The 20,672-nt window shown below is 38.4% G+C and overlaps 1 protein-coding gene across 1 annotated transcript in view; it reads right to left on the reverse strand.

The window, feature by feature from the left end:
- ATRN (attractin) overlaps positions 1–20,672 on the reverse strand; it is a 180,680-nt gene that overhangs the window by 8,430 nt on the left and 151,578 nt on the right. The window contains exons 26-27 of the mRNA XM_063094485.1: positions 5,223–5,301; positions 1,454–1,561 (exon numbers count right to left, since the gene is read on the reverse strand). Of these exons, the coding sequence (XP_062950555.1) occupies positions 1,454–1,561; positions 5,223–5,301 (187 nt within the window). The remainder of the gene's footprint in view (positions 1–1,453; positions 1,562–5,222; positions 5,302–20,672) is intronic.

Below are 20,672 nucleotides of genomic sequence, written 5' to 3' on the forward strand. Positions count from 1 at the left end.
TTGGTTTTTTCAGATCTTCTTGGCCATTCTTGACTCTTATGGCTTCCTCATCTTTATGATTCCATCTTGTATTTCTTTAAATATTTCAAACATAGTTATATTTTATTCTTCAGATGTCGATTCTAACACTTGAATACTGTCTAAATCCATCATCTGTTGTTCCTGCTGACTCTTATTCATGGTGGCTTGCCTCTTCTTGTCCTTGGTGATCTTTAATTACATGATCTTGATCTGTGCAAATCCTACAGGGCTGGATTGGGGATATTTTCCTACAGAGAAGAAATGCATCTCCTTAAGCTGGGAGTCATGGAGTGTTAACAATCTGGAACCACTTGTTCCATGGTTCTGGTTTTGGTTCATGATTTGTTCTTTTTTGGCATAGGGAAAAGAGAGTAGTCCCTGGAAAATTAACCTACTTCCTATGAACTCAGTAATGCTTTAATAAATAGCTTCTATTCGGGACATAACTGTTTCCCCAGAGTATCTGTAATATTTTGTCATTTTTCTGAAAGAGAAAGTCTTATCACTTTCTTTATCATTTGGGGGGTGTCCAGAAATATTTATTTTCTACAGAATACCTACTAAACTATGATTCTGCTTCTTTAACAGAATCAGCAGAATTGGCAGAATCAGCAGAATCAGAATAGCTATTGGCCTATTTACTCAACAAATTGGGGTTTAAGGAAAAAAATCCCCCAAATATAATTATAAATAACGATGATTCACTTTAGCTATTTTCAAATAAAAGTTTTAAAGTATTATGCCACAGAATACTTACAAGAATATCAGACAAATCGTTTATATTTAAAAATCCCCCAGACACAAAACTGCTTAATGACGTGACATAAAGATGGGAAAACGAAAGTGAAAGAATATCTGACAACTTCAGTGTTTTGGCTTATGTTAAAAGAAAGAGAAAAAATAAGAGGTAATTGTAGTGGATTATGTCCCCCCAAAACTCACTGGAAGCTTGAATTGTATCCCCAAAGTTTTATGTATTAGAAACTTAGCCCCCTCTGTGGATGTTAAGAGGGTTGGGAAACCCTATTTGGTAATTAAAGGTGGAGCCTTGAAGAGATGATTAGTGTGTAGGACCATGCAGTAGTGAATGGATTAAAAATGGTGGTCAGGGGCATGGTTCTGAGGGCTTTAAAAGAAAAGAGTCAGTCTGTCTTGCTCTCTCTGTTCTCTCTGCTTCCACCATCTTGCCATGTGAGGGATCACTGACACTACCACCAAATGTGTTCCTTGGACTGTGGATTTCCAAGCCTCAGAAACTGTAAGCAATAAATTTCATTTTCTTTATAAATCACCCAGTTCTGTGTATTTTGTTATATAAGCAACAGAAACAGACTAATACAGTAATGAAGTAAAATTCTTGCTACCTCTGGTTTTCCAGACTTAGAAGTCTGAGTTTTAAAAAGTTATAAGGAGTTTCGAATCATATTCTCACCTTTATACTCCCCCCAATAAGATCAGGAGGCTCTTCATCTGTTTCCAAGGCAACGTTTACAGAGGCAAAGGGACGGCTGGCCATCTGTTGCATCTCCCGAAGAAGTTGCTAATGAATAATGTAGCAAGCATTAATGCAACAAGTACTGAGGGGATTTTATTAGTGAATACTACATATGAAAAATATCTCATCCTCTTTGATTCAAACAAATCCAGTCCAAAATGATATTTTTGTGACAGTTGATGAAAACTAGACCTGGGCCAGTATTAGATAACATTAAAAATTATTAAATTTTGTTGGATGTGATAACAGTATTGTTATATTTTTAGAGTCCTAATCTGTTAGAGATACTCATACATACTAAAGTACTGGTGGATATAATGCTGTGATGTCTTCTTGTTAAAATAAGAAGATGTAGCCCTAACGCCTTATATTTCTATTACTAGATTCAAGTCAGGCTTTCTTCCTGTTGAACCTTGAACCAGGTATTCACATAGCAACGAAAACCTGTCCCTTGTTACACAGTACATAGGAACTGAGAGAATTCTTCATTCAAAGTGGCGGTACAAGCTAAAAACAAACAAACCTGAGGGACAAACAGAGGCTCTGGATTTAGGGAGGCTTGGCTGTGAATCCCTGCTCCAACACTCTCCAGCTGTGTAACCAACCTTAAGAAAGGTGGTTAAGGGCCGGCCTGTGGCTCACTCGGGAAAGTGCGGTACTGTTGGCACCAAGGCCATGGGTTCGGATCCCATATGGGGAATGGCCAGTTAGCTCACTGGGTGACTGTGGTGCTGACAACACCAAGCCAAGGGTTAAGATCCCCTATCGGTCATCTTTAAAAAAAAAAAGAAAGATGGTTAAAGTCTCTGAGATTCACCTTCTTCCTTTCTGAAATGTGTTTTTATTCCATAAGATTGTCATTAGGATCAAATGAGACGCTACTGCACAGTGCCTAGCACATGGTGAATGGCCATTCATATATCATTAGGATATTAAGAGATCTTCTGGGCTTGCTTTTGAGGTTTTGAGGTTATGCCGTGGGAGACAAATACTTCTTACTTCAAACAACCTCCTTGGAACTATTGTAGGAGACAGAATCTTGGGTTAAACAGATCATGGCTCTGTTCTAGAAGGGCATTTTCATGTTAACAATTTTCTTAAAATACCAATAATAACATTCCTACATTTCATAAAGCTGTTGGTCTATTTATTCAACAAATATATGCAACATATATTTGTTATTCTAAGGTGGATTCAGTTATTCTAAGTGCTGGAGTCTGTAGCAAGGACTTAGTGTCAGCTGCTACTATTATTGTTGTTATAAATAACAACAAATCATTTCTTCTACAATTTTGAGGGGGATAAATCATGACTGACACTTTAGAAATGATGAAATATACTCTGAAAAGTCAGGTTCAGAGTTTCAGAGAAATTCCAAATCACAAGGGTAAAATCTTAGTTCATTAGCTGATGAACTGCATACTAAGCATACTTTTTTTTAACCTTTTTTTTCCCCACAGGGTGTTCTTTTCTCCTTATTTTCTCTCTCAACACAAAATTACTTGTGTTGCAAATAATTACCAGTTGACTGTTTATCTTTCGTGTCATTCATTTATTTTTTATATACTTAAGTATTATTTTTTATGTAGGCAAATCTCTACTATACTGTGTCTCAATAACCTTAAATGAAAACAATAATTATGTCTCCTTTCCAATGGTAAAAAAAGCTTGTTTCTCTTTCTTTTTGTGTAGAGTCTAGAACATCTAGAACAAAGTGAAGTGACTGTAGACTTCATGATGATTAGGAACATAAACTGTGAAGACAAAAGACCCTAGTTTAAAGCCCAGTTCTTCCTCTTTGTAATTGTGGGATGATGGGTAAGTTGCTTTACCTCTCTGAGCCTCAGTTCCCTCATCTACAAAACAAGGCTAGTGACAGTATCTATTTCATAGGATTGGTCTGAGGATTAAATTAGTTGATCCATGTAAAACCACTTAGAACAGTGCCTAGAACTTAGAAATGCTTAAATGTCAGTTTTATCACATCTAACTTGGCTAGATTTTATGGGTACAACCTCTAGTGTTTTCTCACCACAGGTGGTGCTGGTTATCTAGACATTCTTCATAGTGTTAAAAAGGTACTTTGAGTTTACTAAGAATTTTATTTTTAAATTTGAAACGGATGTTGAATTTTAATAAATGACTAAATAATTACTCGGCCTCTATTAAGAATTTAGGTGTTATTTCTCATCCACTGATATATACTCTAATATGTTTTCTGATATTAAATGATCCTGTTATTAGATTGGCAATTAGACTGCTGCACATACGTGCATTATGTGACTGGCCTTTATTTTTTGGTGTTACCTTTGTCAGGTTTTGGTATCAAGGTTTCTATAAATAAAATGAATTAGGAAATCTTTTGAGCTTTCCATCTTTTCCTTTGCTCTGGAACAGTTTATAGGTTTCAGAAATAATTAATTCTTATAAGCACCCAAAGGCTTATCATTATCATCACCATTAATGACAGCACCCATTAGGCTGAGCTTATTTCCATAAGCTCATTGCAATCTTGAAACTCCCGGGGACTAATGCCCTCTTGGAGAGAGTAATACTTCAACAGGTTTTCAGTTCCTTTCCTGGTTACTGGTTTATTGTGGCTCCCTACTTCTTTCTTACTCCATTTTGATTATGTATATTTTTTCAGAACATCATACAATTCATTGGCATTTTTAAATGTATCAGTAGCAGCTATTTAAAAACGCTGTGAATATGTTATCCCCTGAATTTTCAAAATAATAATAAAGATGCGACATTATCTTTACCATAACGATGTGAGTCAGAAAAAGTGGTGTTGGGGCCCACAGGAAGAGGCCCATGTCCTGGAACCTATCTTAACTCTATTACAGACACTAATGTTCTATAAATAGTGTTGAGTACTTGAGTAGTGATTTTTGATACTCTCATTCTCTTCTAAATATCATCTATAAATAAATTTTTACATAGAAAAGTGTATGAGTAGATACAGAAAACCAAGGGCAGCATCTAAGTCTAGATCATATATATATGAGTATTTCTATTAGTAACAATCCAACAGGCATGATGACTAAAAGAAAGGCAAAGTAATGATGCAAGTGAAACTTGCTATAAACAAATTTTTTATGTTGTAATTTTTAGTCAAGTTCATTCATTTGAATTTGCAAATTGTAAATATTTGCTTGACTTACTACTCTTGGAATGGAGCTCTGCAAACAAATTAAGATTCATTAAAAAATAAAACTCAAGTAAAGATTTAATTAGTCACACATTTATCTTTCCTTGAGTAATGAGAAATTTTTGAGAAGCTTAAGTGGCTGATTTCATTCTCATTCTTATGAAAGACTCTTGTGAAGTCCATGCCAAATCAAATGGTGGCTGTGGCTGTGCTAATGAGCCCTCAGATCTCCTACCCAAGTCAAGGACTTGGTGTTCTGGTAGTAAAGTTAAAACTGGCATATATAAGTCAATATTAGAGTTTCCTTTTAGAAAGTTAAAACCCTGCGATGTAGAATTAATTACACTTTATGCAGCACTAATCTAAGTCTACTGACCATATAGTACTGCAGAATCCTATACTGCAGAAAAGGTGGCATTATTCTTACTGTGGATATGTCTACCTACCAGTTATCACTAAACAGCGAAAACTGACTTGCTTAAGAGAAAAAAAATAAATAAATAAAATAAAGTTCTTATAGGAATTCTTTAATCTTTATCTGTTCAGGCTTACCTCTCTACGCCTGGAGGCCCAACAACTTTGTTTGATCTTCCAAACCACAGCAGCCACCAGGAGCAAAGAGAGGAAACAACTGTGAGAGAGCAAAGTACTGAGTTATTATCCCAGCCCCCAGGGCCAGCGCCTGTACCATCCCCCACCTCAGGCCAGACAGCAAAACAATCCCCCAAATACCAACTCCTAGCTCTTTTCTGATGCTTCCTCACAACTATGTCCTGGTTCTTAGGAAGCAAAATGTGAGAAGACTTCGGTAAGCTGAGCTTCCTGACTGACCTCAATACTGTACTGTTTCTACAAGGTGCTCAGAGAGCGCCCTGACCTCCCACTGTGCCTTTATCAAAATGGCCCACTGTGGCTCATTCCAAATAAGAAAAATAATTCTAAGATAATTATAACAAATAACAAGCATGCTATTTAATTGAATTAGCAAATGTTTACTGGTAAAGTCTAAGAAAATGAGAAAAGTTAGAAACAATCAGCTTTTCATAAGGAAGAGGTAAACAGAAGAAACAGATTAATATATACCCAATAATATTTTACAAAGTAAATACATATATATTTATTTTATAAAATAAAACACATTTAAGATAATGATTTGAAACTCAAGCCAACAACTTTCTTAAAAATATTAGAAGAAAATAACCCAGTGGTCTTATAACTGCAAATGATTCCACTGTTCTCATCTGTAACCAGGTGTTGAATGATTTGAAAAGCTACTGTGGCAGCAAAGAGAACAGCTGACTTTCTGTTAAAAGGAAGAATGAGCCTAACAAATAAACTTCTTAAGATATAACAACCACAATTATTCGAAGTTGATACAACAAGCAAACAGAAAGGACATTGTCCATTGTCGGGGGGGGGGGGGGGGGGGGGGGGGGGGGAGAAGGGAGGGAGGTTTTGGTGATGGGAAGCAATAATCAGCTACAATGTATATCGACAAAATAAAATTTAAAAAAATAAATAAATAAATTTAAAAAAATAAATAAATAAATAAATAAACTTCTTAGATAACTGCTATAGATAATCTTAAAACTGGCATTTTTACTCATTAACTTATAAAAGGGGCTCGCTGCAGAATGTTTTTCCATAGTGTTACATGCAGATACAAAGCCCTCTGCCCTGGGCGTGAGGTACCCTCCTGTCGGGCTCTGCATTTGCAGGACAGTCAGCTTTGTGAATAGCACCTCAGTACACTGAAGTGCTGACCCTGAGACAGTCCTGTGGGGTGGGCCGGAGAAAGGAACTCTACAATGCTAGGATGACAGAACTTCCCTTTCACAAATAGAAACCTCAAGGCTCCCACAGCCCACTGCCTCCTCAAGAGGCACAAGGGTGCAGACCCCTCCAATTGTTGTCCTGACAAAAGAAAAGTGCCTGTGGCCCCTCAGGGTCATCACTCAGTGAAGAGCCTTCAATTCCTATCTTGCTGGGCCTTTCTGTTGTCCCAACACTGCCGATCCTTCCTCCTCCTTGACAGTCTACATTGTTCTTCTAATCGATACTTTACTGGGCCAGGTCCTGTTCTAGGCTCACAGAATACATGGATGAACAGAACAAAGATCACTATTCCCATGGAGTTTACAATCCAGCTGGTGGAGACAAACAGTAAACAAAATAAATAAGCAAATTAGAGCCTGTCCGAAGGTGGTGTTACAGCTACGCAAAGGTGGTAAGGGGAAGGGCCTCAGGAGTGCCAGCAGCACTGAGCAGGATGGCCAGAGTGGGTGTGCTGTACTTCCTGAGAAGGTGACCTCTGAGCAAAGACTGGGAGGTGGTGTGGGAGGTTGCTGTGGATATCTGCAAAAGTGCACCTGGACAAATGGGTCAATGAGTACAAAGCCCGAGGCAAAGACATGACTGGGATGACTTGAGGAACTTCAGGAGGCCAGCCTGGCTTCAGTGGGGTGAGTCAGGCCAGAGATAAAGGCATAGAGGTGAGGGCAGGGGTAGAGAGCAGACCACCTGAGGTCCTGCAGGTGTTATAAGGGCACTGGACTTTATTGAGCGGGACAAGGAACCAGTGTAGGTTTTTGAGCAGAGAAGTGTCATGATTTAACTTATGCTGAGAAGACCATTAGGGTAGCAATGGCAGGACCATTAGGGTAGCAATGGCAGAACCACGGAGAGCAGCAGTCTAAGTGAGAGATGATGGTGGCTCAAACCAGGGTGGTGGTAGCAGAGGTGTGAAAAGCACTTTGGAATCTGGATATGATATGAAGGAAAAGAGAGAAGCCTGAGCTTTTGGCCTGAGGGACTTGGCATCAACCTAGAAGAAGGCTCTGGTTGGAGCAGGTAGAAGATGACAGATCTGGAGTTCCACTTTAGATACACTAAGCCCGAGACATCTACCAGACAGCCAAGGGGAGCTGTCCTGGGCAGATATATGAGCCTGGAGGCTGGGGCTGGGTCTGGACTGGAGACGGCATGTGGGAGTCATCAGCGAGCACATACATGGTATCTGAAGCAATAAACCTGGATGAGGTCACCAAGGGAGTGAATACAGATAGAGGAGAATGTCCTGGGGGGTACCCCAACATTGAGAAGAGTCTTAGAATAACCTTCTAGGTCTTGGTTTCTATGCATAATCCTGCTTTTTGTTTTTATTCTAATAGATAAACACACGTCCACAAGGAAGAACATGAAGCCAATGAGAAGACCTTTTAAGTTGGTCAGGAGATTGCTGCTGTAGTTTAGTACTGCAAGGTGAGGACCCTTGTGTCACTCCGAGGCCTCTCTTGGGACTACCCTTAACACAGAAGTCTGTGCCCCTTTCCCCTGAGCCCTGGGGGTGCCAGGGAGCTTCTGTCTTCAACGCAGACCTGCTTAGAACACCAACTACCCAGTTCCTTCTACCTGCACCAGCTACAAGAAGTGACACAAACAGCATACTAACACAGTGATTGTCTCTCAACAGCAATAACGTGCATGATTTCCCCTAAGGTAAATACAACGAAGAACTTAATAGTCATTTCGGAAAAGATTACTCCCTCATACCCCTCCCTTCTTTTTCTTTCCTACCACTAATTTGGATACAGGTGTGGCTGTAATTTGGTGTTCATCCTACTACCGTCCCTCTTATCAATTGTTTTCTATATTTTTCAATACAAATGTCATTTAAAAAAATCATATCATGGAAATTTTTAATCATACACAAAAGTAGAGAGAACGATCTGGTGAATTCCTATATGTCCATTACTCAGCCTCAACAATTATTAATATTTTGTCAATGTCATTCAAAGATTTTTCTTAAAGAAGAAAAGAATGTACATCTCCAACTTACAATGGTTCAACTTAACGATTTTTTAACTTTATGATAGTGCAAAAGCGATATGCATTCAGTAGAAACAGTTTTTTTTTTTTTTTTGTCATTTTTTCGTGACCGGCACTCAGCCAGTGAGTGCACCGGTCATTCCTATATAGGATCCGAACCCGCGGTGGGAGCGTCGCCGCGCTCCCAGCGCAGCACTCTACCGAGTGCGCCACGGGCTCGGCCCAGAAACAGTTTTTTGAGTACCCATACAACCATTCTGTTTCTCACTTTCAATACAGTACTCAATAAATTACACGAGATATCAACACTTTATTTTAAAACAGGTTTTGTGTCAGATGATTTTGCTCAAATGTAGGCCAATGTAAGTGGCCTGAGCACACTTAAGGTAGGCTAGGCTAAGCTATGATGTTTGGTAGCTAGGTGTATTAAATGCATACTCAACTTATGATATTTTCAACTTACAATGGGTTTATGGAGATGTAACCTCATTGTAGATCCAAAGTTCTGTATTCTTTTCCAAAGATTCAACCTCCAAAAGGGAGAAGTGTTAAAAATGCCATCTGTCCTTGTTTATTACACAAGATTTTCCTGGTCCCTAAAGATGCTTCCCTGATCAATTCTGATGTCATTCAGTCTTCTAGTGACTGAATTTCCAGCAGAAGAGGCTAGTTCTCACTTGGCAGCAGGGTTGTCTTGTTTAGTACACATGTTCCAAGAATATAGCATACCTCTAACTGGAGCTTCTGAGTTAGCATATGGACTCTATAGCCCCTTAAAAGCAAGCTAGCTTTTTTCCCTGAGAAAGGTTGGTGTCTATGGTTCCTCATTACTCTGCACTTTTCCTGAAGGTCTAGTTTACTCACTGCAAACATCTGAGCAGACTACCTGCTAGAGGCCAAAGGTGTGTGTGTATCTAGGCATGAGCAAGAGACAGCATCCTGGCCCCCTGAAGCCTAGAGTCTGAGGACACAGATATTAAGAAAATAAACACTCATATTATTCAAATTGCAGGAAGTACCATAATGAAAAATAATATGGTTTTATAGGAGAGAAGAACAAGGGAAGTCAATTTAGTTTGGGGGTTCCAGGATGGTATCTTGGAAGAAGTGACTCTGTGCCAAGATTTTGAAGGATGAGTGTGGTATTAAAAAATATGTGTGTCTCTCTCTCTCTCTCTCTCTCTCTCTCTCTCTCTCTCTCTCACTTTCCTGGCACAGAGATCTAAAACCCTTGGAAATTTCAGAGTAATAGGAGTGTCTTTTATATGATATGCTAATGAGATGACTCATGAAGAGGAGGAGCAGGATGAGGGCTGGTCACCAGAAAAATCAACTAGGTGATTAGAGGCTTACAACTTTCAGTCCCATCCTCCAACTCCCAGAGAGGGAAGAGGGAATGGAGATTGAGTTCAATCACCAGTGGCCAGTGATTTCATCAATAATGCCTATATAATGAAACTGCAATAAAAAGCTCAGAATGGCAAGGTTTGGGGGAGCTTCTGGAATGGTGAACACATCCCCCATGCCTTGCCCTATTCATCTCTTCCTTTTGGCTGTTCCTGAGCGTACCCTTTCTTTAAAAAAAACTGGAATTGTAAGTACAGTGCTTTCCTGACTTCTGTGAGTTGTTCTCACAAATTGTTGAACCTTGGTGGGGGATGGTCATGGGAACCCCAGAATTTGTAGCCAGCTGAGCAGAAGTGAGGGAGCCTGGGGACCCATTTGTGGCTGCTGTCTGAAGTGGGAGCAGTTTCATGGGACTGAGCCCTTAACCTGTGGAGTCTGCTCTAATAAGTATGGGTAGTTAGTGTCAGAATTTAATTGTAGGACACCCAGTTAGTGTCAGAGAATTGGAAAACTGGTTGCTGTCTAGAAAAATCAAGCAATGAGTAAAAGTATGCAGATGAAGGGTAGTAAGAAGAATGTTCCAGAAAGAGGGAAAAGCAGGTACCAGTGATCATAGGTGGGAAAGAGCTTGGTGCTTTTGAAGAAAAAGGAGAAGGCTGTAGCCAAAATGCAGAGAAGAATGTCAGATAAATTTGGAGAAGTAAGCAGAGGCCAGTTCACCCAAGACTGTGGATTTAATTTTAGATACAATGGGAAGCCGTTGGAAATGAGATAAGGGAATAGACACAAACTAGTTCATGATTTCAAAGATCTTCTCTGGACTTTTTGTGAACTGTAGAGGGGCCAAACTCAACTGAGTCCAGGAGAGACTGATAGTCAGGGGGCTGGGGTGGGATAGCAGACCTACATGCTTTATAGCTGTAACTGCTGCAGTGTGGTGAGGGAGAGCCTGCTGGGTTTGAAAGGGACAGAAGTGGCTTGGAACTGGCAGCGCCATGTTGCTACTTAGTGAGAAGGGAAGATTGGTGAGGAAGGATCAAATCATTCACTTCTGGGTATATGATGCTGCAGATGGGGAGGGCAGAGTCCAACCAGAGAATGTAGACTGAGGAAATGGCCAGGGCCAAGCTCTGAAGAACATCAACAGTGAGAGGCTGAACAGAAAAGGTCGTACAGCAGGGGAGGCCAAGAAGGAGCGGCCTCTGGACAGTATGGGCCCCAGAAGGCTAGAAGAGTCTCACTGATGATACTACTGAGAAAGTTGAAAGGTGAGAACTCAAAAGTATCCTTCGGATTTGGCAATATAGATGTGTTAGTCACCTTCAAAACAAAACATAGATGGGGCAGCCTGACTGGAAAGGGCTGAAAAATAAAAAAGGTGCTCCAAGCTCAAAGCCAATGGATACAAGGAGGGAAGGGGTCCTGGGGAACTGCCAGAGTTGGGGGGTCAGGGGGAGAGGCAGCATTCACAGTGGCCACACCAGATGGCTTCTTCCCCCTTCTCTGCCTTCGCTGAGCAACGGAAGACAACAGCTAAGACAGTGAGCTCTTGGCCTGGACTGGAAGGCCAGGCAAGATAGGCGCTCTCTCATTCACAAGAGAAACTAACAGCACACCCCACCCAGCAACACATTCTACCCCAACTCCACACTCACTGGAGGTTGTGCCAAAAAGAAACAGCATCCACAGACAGGCAAACGTGGAATCTTCAAAACAACCAAAAATCGGACATTTTGAGGAAGAGCAACATCATGCAAGAGAGGTACCCAACAACAAAAAATCTGAGGACACAGTTACTAGCAGCAAAAACTGACTTCAAAATCAAATACAATATTATTAATCTCACAAAGGAGTATGAAAGGACACCTCATTCATAAAACCAAAACAGGGTATAAGGAAAAATATATTAGAATTAAAAATGCAAATGTTAAAAAAAAAAACAAAACACTGTATGGGCTCTAAGAAATGGACCCAACTTTGGAGTAAATTAATGCAGTGCAAAAGGAAAACAAGAAAGTAAATGACAGTCCAGTTAAGAAATATGGAGGACAGATCAAGAATCTTCCTCATTCATCTGACAGAAAATTCTGGAACAAGCAAATAGAATTAAATGAGAAATAATAAAGAAATAAAAGACAATGTTGCAAAACTCAAGAATAACTCTGGTCTTCACACCGAAGCCCCTCCTCCCCACTTAGTATCAAATTCTTTCTAAGAACCTCTCAGAGAATTACTGTAGGATATAGTTCTGCATAACAACAACAAAAAACATCCCCAAAAGGGGGAAGACATGGGACACATAACATGGTGTAAGAAAAAACAAGTAAAACTTAAAGAACTGTTCCCATATGGTATAAAATCATTACAATCCACAATTTAAATCCCAGATAACTGCTACCTAGGTAGTCACTGGATAGCTGTGGGGAAATAATTATGGGGCACTAAAGCCAGCCCTTGCAGGAACTGGAAACATGAAGCTGCCAGGAACTAAGGCCATGTTCACATCCCCTCAGTGATCTCGTGTTCGTTCTCCCTCTCTCCTTTCCCATCTAGCCTCTTATCCTTTAGCTTGCATATGGATGGATATAACACTACCCCAGCACCTGAATCCGCATAACTTTCAACTGACTCAGGGTCTCTCAATGCTGGCTGAACATCACAATCACTGGAGAGCCTTTAAAATGTCACATTGATCAGGTCCCACATCAGACCAGTTAAATCAGCATCTCTGGCAGGGGTGGGGGTGTGAGCTGGGCTGCTGCTGCTTTTTTTAAGTTTTCCAGGTGGTTCTGAAGTATTGCCAGGCTGAGAGTTATGAGATCACTGTTTCAGGCTCTCAGAACCCAATTTAAAATTTGTAGGAGAGACCTCTAATTGGTCCTGTTCATCTTTGCATGTCAAATTGTAGATTAGTCAATGTGTTGGCTGCCCTTAAGATCCAGACTATTAAATAACTGCATTAAAGGGTGTTAAGTGCTATCATTAAGAACATGAGTAAGGTGAGTTCAAGAAGGGGTGGTCTGTCTCTGGGGTTAATGCGCCAGGAGAAGACTTACAGAGTACACAATTACATTGCGTTGTGAAAGAGTAAGAAATGACAGGTCTCAGTAGGTTCCACTAAGAACTTTTGAGGCAAATGCAGAGGAGAACTAGATATGTGCCAGGCCCTGCTACTCACATGGCCATAAAGGAAGGAAAATGACAACCACTTCAGAGAGACTCATAATTTGGTGGAAGCCACAGGGCCGAGACATGAAATACTGAACGTGCGAGAATGTAAGATGATTCTGTGGCCCCACTCCGGAGGAAACATGGGAGGTGGCTGATGTCAATGAGTCCATGTGCCTGGCACTAAGCAGGATAAAAACATGTTGGGAGGGGTGGGAAGAGATTTGGGGATTCTAATTTTTCTGTGATAACATGATAGAGGGCAGTTTCCTTTTGTAATCTACATTTCTGTGGAAAGAAGAGACTTCCTTGCAAAAAGGAGGGAGTTTCATCCATTTCCAGCATTTGATATTGCTGGCATTGCATCATTTGGGACAGGCTCCGTGGTGCCCATGAAGCTCCATTGAGCTAAGGTGGGCATACTATGAAAAAAGTAAAAACAGAGGGTGAATTCCTGGTCTAGCGGATGGTGTGGCCTCAGATCTGAGAGGATAATATCCTGCCTTGACTCACTGATAAGCTTCTGGAAGCCTACCGATTTGGAAAAACAGTATAGCTATATCCAGATAAATTAAAAATGGATAAGAAGGACATAAACATTAAAAAACAATAATAGATAAAACACTCATGAAGAAAACAGGAAAAGACTGACAGATATACCTGATGAAAAATACCATAAATGGATTAAAGACAAACTGATTAGAAGAACACACACACACACACACACACACACTCTCTCTCTCTCTCTCTCTCTCTCTCTCTCTCTCTCTCTCTCTCTAACAGTCACAAATTATAAAGAGCTCCCAAATTTCGGTAAGGAAAAGAGAAAACATCCCAATAGAAACATGAGTGAAGGATACGAACAGGTAATTCAAAGAACTATAAGAGACCAGTGAATGTCACTAATAATTAAACAAATCAAATTAAAAATAATGACAATTTCTAGTGTTACTGAGACTAAGAGAAATAGGCAGTTTCGTTCCTGCTATAGGAGTGTAAATTCATGCAATTGTTCTGAGGGGCTATTTGGCAGTGTTTTCACATTTTATTACAGAAATTATAAAATAAAAAACTATTCTAGAGAGATATTCACAGAAAAATGCAAAGACATATGTGATCTAAGAGTCAGTCAAAAGAGGAATGGTTAAATAAAATACAGCACATTCATGCTTTTCATTTAAAAAAATGAGGTGGATCTCCACATGGGAAAAATAAACCACAGAAAACTGAGTTAAAAAAGCCAATTACAGAACAACATGTAAGAAGGTAGACTATTTTATAAACCAAAGAATCAGAAAAGGCAAAATTTACGTGCAGAGCATAAACACAGAGAAAAGTTTTTGGAAACATAAACACCAAAATATTAACAGTGGTCATTTCTAGAGAGCGGGATTGGGAGTTGACATTTTTACTTTATTTTTATATTGTTTGAAGTTTTACAATGAACATAAATTACCTCTGGTATTTTATAAGAACTCTTGTCTTCATGCTGGTTTTCTACTTTAAGAAATCTTAATGAAGATTTAATATTTTTGCTTTAAAATAATTGGATTAGTTCATTTATTATACCTTTTTTTTTTTTTTTTGCTCCCAGCACTGCACTCTCCCGAGTGAGCCACGGGGTCGGCCCCATTTATTATACCTTTTTATGTTGTCCCTATAATTTTTTCTGTGTATATTATCTATATCATTGTTATCTGATAGAAATGTAATGTGAATCACATATGTAATTCTAATTGTTCTTGTAGCCACATTAAAAAAGTAAAAGAGGGCTGGCCCCTGGTTCATTTGGGAGAGTGTGGTGCTGATAACACCAAGGCCACGGTTCAGATCCCTATATAGGGATGGCTAGTTAGCTCACTTGGGACAGCGTGGTGCTGACAACACCAAGTCAAGAGTTAAGATGCTCTTACTGGTCATCTTTTAAATTAAAAAAAAAAAAAAAAGTAAAAAGAAACAGGTGAAATTAATTTTAATAATATATTCTTATTTAATGCAATATTCCCAAAACATAATTTCAACATGTGACCAATATAAAAATCATTAATGAGCTTTTTATATTCTTATTTTCTACTAAGTCTTCAAAACCTACTGTGTATTTTATACCTATAAGCACATCTCAAGAGGGAGATTGGGGAGAGATGGGGTAAGGGGCATAAAGAATAATTACGATTTGTAATAATGAATATGTTAATAATATTGATTAGATTATCACGTTGTACACAGGTGATGGCAGTCAACGCTGTACCCCAAAAATGTGTATAATCAATTATTCTTCAATAAAAAATAAATACATAAATTTCAGCCAGATAGATAAAAGATGTACTACCTTCACCTGCTTCATTTATGTAAATTAAACTAAATTCTGATCTACAAATAATGTATCACTTTCTTTTACATAAAAAAGACAACAAGCCTGACTGAAGAGTTAAAAAAAAAAAAAGTACACCTCAATTTGAACACTAAATTTTCATCAGAAAATATTTGCTCTATATTTAGATTTAATAAAATTCACATTTGAAATAGTAGATTCACATATCCAAGTTGTTTTAAACATACTTAAAAGTTTTCCAATAAATAAATCATCAGTTTTTAAATTATATTTAGATTAATTAAAACTAAAAAAAATGGAAATTCAGTTTCTCAGTGAAGTGCCCATGAGCCACATGTAACTTATTGACTATCAAGACCATATTGTTCTTGTAGCTTCTTGTTTGTTTTAATCTATTTTAAGTTGATTTTGGTATATGGTGAGAGCTGCAGATCTAGTTTCATTCTTCCACATATGGATGTCCAACTTTCCCAGCACCGTTTACTGAAGACGCAGTCTTTTTCCCCAAAGTATACTCTTTTTGCCTTTTCAAACACCAGTTGGCTGTAAGTCTCTGGGTTAACTTCTCTATTCTGTTCCATTGATCCAAGTGTCTATTTGTATGCCAGTACCATGCTGTTTTGGTTAATAAAACTTTGTAGTATAATTTGAAGTCAGCTAGTGTTATACCTCTGACTTTTTTTTTTTTTTTTTTTGCTCAGGATTGTCTTGGCCATTCAGGGTCTCTTGTTGTTCCATATGAATGTTAGGACTGTTTTTACTATTTCTGTGAAGAATGGCACTGGTATTTTGATGGCAATTGCCTTGAATCTGTAGATCATTTTGGGTGTATGTGCATTTTCACAATGTTGATTCTTCCAGTCCTAGAGTATGTCCTTCTACCTTTTTGTGTTTTCTTTAACTTCTTTCAGTGGTGATTCATAGTTCTTATTCATAGAGATCTTTCACCTTCTTGGTTAAATTGATTCCTAGGTGCTTAATTTTTTTTAGTGATTATTGTAAATGGGCTTACTTTCTTGATTTCTTTTTCTGCTAGTTGTTGGAGAATAAAAACACTACTGATTTTTGGGCGTTGATTTTGTATCTTGCAACATAACTGAAATTGTTAATTAGCTCTAAGAGTATTTTGGTAGAGTCTTTAGATTTTTCTATATATAGGATCATGTCATCTGTAAACAGGAACAGTTTGACTTTACCAATCTGGATGCCCTTTATTTCTTTCTCTTGCCTGACTGCTCTTGCTAGCACTTTTAACACTATGTTAAATAAGAGTGGTGATAAGGGGCATCCTTGATATTCAGGATAATATTGGTGGTGGGTTTGTCGTATAGGGCTTTTATTGTGTCGAGATGCTTTCCTTCTATACCTAATTTGCTGAGAATCGTTATCATGAAGGGATGTTGAATTTTGCTGAATGCTTTTTCTGTGTCTATTGAGATAATCACATGGTTTTTGTCCTCAATTTTGTTGATGTGGTGTATCACATTTATTAACTTGTCTCCCTGGGATGAATCTCACTTGATCCTGGTGTATAATTTTTTTGGTGTGTTGCTGTATTCTGATTGCTAGTATTTTGTTGAGGATTTTGCATCTCTGTTTGTGGAATATACTATAAAGCATATGTACTTCACAGTGCCTGGTTTTCCAAAGTCTTGCAGTTTCAAATATTGACCTTGTGGAGGACTGGAAATTTTCCTCAGGCTATAAAGTCTCTGGTGTAAGATAAAGATTTGTGGCACAGCAAGGTTGCTGGCGAAAGAACACACTAGTTACTAATTGTTATATAAAGATACTGGAAAATTTCTGAAGGGAGAAGGAATGTTTGTTAAGATCAAGCCTTTGTTGGTGGATCACTTAATTGTCTAATGGAATGTCATCTGACTTGTTTCACTGAAAGTTACCAGCCTATATTGTTAAACTATAATCCCACCTATGTTCTCTTCCTGGTCTGGAGACTAAATGCAGGAAGAGAACCCTAATTCAGGGTTAATTTCCCAAGGAAGGGATGCCTCTCGCTGGAGGGTCCCAGGAAGATTAACTACTTCGGGGTCTCTCACTGCTCAGAAGAGATGGGCTTTGAGTAATCCTTTGCGACTCCGTCACCCAGGGGAAGTGGGGTGACAAACCTGTGGGGGGTGAAGCAACATAAAGGAATATATGTTCATAAAAAATATTGGCCTGGGGCCAGCCCCATGGCTCACTCGGAAGAGTGTGGCACTGGTAGGCCGAGGCCACGGGTTCGGATCCTATATAGGGATGGCCAATGTGCTCAATGGCTGAGCATGGTGCAGACCACACCATGCCGAGGGTTGCAATCCCCTTACCGGGCAAAAAAATAAAAATAAAATTAAAAAATATATATATACACATATATATTGGCCTGTAGTTTTCTTTCTTTGTTTTTTCTTTGGTTTTGGTATCAAGGTGATGCTGGCTTCATAGAATGAGTTTGGGAGAACAGCCTCTGTTTCAATTTTTTGGAATAGTTTGAAGAGAATTAGTATTAATTCCTCTTTAAAGGTTTGGTAGAATTCAGCAGTAAAGTCATCTGGTCCTGCGCTTTTCATTTTCATCACTTAAAACAAATTTAAACCTTATAAACTTTATCAGCTTCCTTGGTTATGTGTTACATTCCACTGGTGTAGTGGAATGAATTATGTACCCGCAAAACTCACTGGAGCTTGAATTATGTCCCCCCAAAACTCTCTGAAGCTCAAATTGAGTTTTATGTATTAGAAACTTAGCCCCTACTGTGACTGTTAAGAGTGTGGGAAATCCTATTATGGTAATTGGCAGTGGAGCCTTGAAGAGGTGACTGGATTATAGAACCGTGTTGTAGTGAATGGATTAAAAATGGTGGTCAGGGGTGTAGTTCTGAGGGCTTTAAAAAGAAGAGGAGAGTCTGTCTTTCTCTCTGCTCTCTCTGCTTCCACCATTGTGCAGTGTGAGACCCCTGAATCACTATTGCCACCATCAGATGGACTTTGGACTTCCCAGCCTCGGAAATTGTAAGCAATAAATGTTTTTCTTTATCAATCACCCTGTTTCAGGTATTCTGTTATAGCAACACAAAACAGACTAGTACAACTGGTCAATCTGACATTGTGTGAGTGCTGCAATCATCCCTGTAACTTGGCAAAATGTTCACTATCTGGGAGAGACAGTGGACTTTCATCCCCGCCTCCCATTTCTTCTTGGTCATTCTTTTTTGATATAGATATGCTATAATTTTGAACAATTTTATTTATCAAAGGAACATAAACATGTGATTCTCATTTTTGTTGGTGAAATACAGAAATAGAATTGATTTTTTTCCCTTAGAAATATCAAACGTCTTTATTAAATTCTTTTATCTCCTTCCAAGATTGGAATGACACAACCAGTTGCTTCTCAATGGAGAGGTCATCATACAGAAACTAATTAAAGGCTATACAGGATGTTGGGTCTCTCATACTCTGGAGAAAAAAATCCATTAGCAACCGAAGGAAAAATACATATAGATTACAAAGAACTTTATATTGAAAAGGGCAAGCTTGGAATTTGTCAATAACTCTCCCTCTCAATCTCATCAGCTCACAGGAGGCAGAAGTGGACCCTTCAGGATGTCAATGAATCTTGATAGGAGATCATCTGCTCACCAGCATCACTCAGGAAGGGATTTGTCCTTTCATGGTCCAGAGGAGAGGAGGCCACCTACTGGCTTATCATGGGAAATACAACTGCATGGTTTTCATACCACCATCTGCCCTTACTGATAATGTCCTTGTGATTAGCAACTTTGCTAAATTTACTTATTAATTGTAATACTCAAAGATGTTTTTGAATTTTTATGAATACAATCATGTCATGAGTAATGATGATTTTGTTTTTTCCTTTCTAATCCTTATATCTTTCATTTATTTTTCTTGTCTTACTATACTGGCTAGAAACTCAATCACAGTGCTGAACAGAAGTGACAGTGGGCATCTTTTTCTTACTTCCAAACTCAAACTTCTAACATTTTACCATTAAGAATGTAGTTTACTATTGATTTTATATAGTATTCCTTTACCAGCTTTAAAGAAGCTTCTATTCCTAGTTTTCTAAGAGTTTCTTTTTAAAACAATGGATATTAAAATTCATCAAATGCTTCCCCCCATCAATAAAGATGATTATATTATTCTTTTATGCAATTAATGTAAATTACATTGACTGCTATTCTGATGCTAAATCAATTTTGCAATTCCTGGAATAAACCCAACTGGGTCATGATATACAATAGCCTTTTTATCTTATTGATAGATTTTGCTTTCTCATTCATGAGTGACACAGGCTTGTAAATTTTTTTCTGCATAAAATTCTTGTTAGGTTATGCTAGGCTCATAAAATGAATTGGGAAGTGTTTCTTATTTTTCTGTTCCTTAGATTTGGTTTCCTAGATTTCTTTCCTAAAAGGTTATATTACCAATGAAGCCACCTGGGCTTAGAGTTTTCACTGTGGGAAAACTTAAATTATGTATTTAAAAGATTTTTTTCTCCTGAAGTGCTTACAGCAAAATTATGTATTTCCTAAAAAATAGATATAGTACTATTAACATTTCCTTTTTCTTCTATGTCAGTTTTGGTAAGTTGTATACAGTTTCTTTGTTTTTTGTTTTTAATGGTTCCATTCCATCTGGTCCATTTTCAAATTTATTCACATAAAGTTGTTCGTTAAAAAGTTCTTCTGCAGGCCAAAAAAAATGTCTGTAGGATTTGGATTAATGCCCTTATTTCCTTTTCCTTTCCTTTTTCTTTTTTGGCGGCTGTCAGGAGTGGGGAACCCAACCCTTCACCTTGGTGTTTCAAGGCTGTGCTCTAACCAACTAAGCTTACCAGCCAGCTGATTTCCTTTTAATCTCCAACACTGGTTATTTATAACTTCTTTTTTTTGTGGTTAATCCCGCCAAAGGCTCATCAATATTATTATTTTCAAAAATCCAATTTGTGGTTCTTTTAATCCTCTCTACTGAACTTCTTCCTCTAGATCATTAATTTTTGGTCTTATTTATATTCTTTCCTTCCTTCTACTTTCTTTAGGTTTAATTAGCATTTCTTTTTCTGATTCATTGAGAGGGATGTTTTTTCTTTTCTAATATATGTTTTTAAAACAGTGATTATTAACTTTAGCTGTGCAATGGAATCACCTGGAGAGCTTTCAAATGCTTGGGTCTCACCCCTAGAGATTCTGATGTAATTGGTCTGAGACATGGCTTGGACATCATCAGCTCCCCAAGTGATTCTGGGTGCAGCTAAGGCAGAGAACCACAGATTTAAATCTATACCCTCTAAGTGCAACTTTAACTGCA

This window comes from Cynocephalus volans, chromosome 1 (assembly GCF_027409185.1).
Source record: "Cynocephalus volans isolate mCynVol1 chromosome 1, mCynVol1.pri, whole genome shotgun sequence".
NCBI classification, from domain to species: Eukaryota; Metazoa; Chordata; class Mammalia; order Dermoptera; family Cynocephalidae; genus Cynocephalus; species Cynocephalus volans.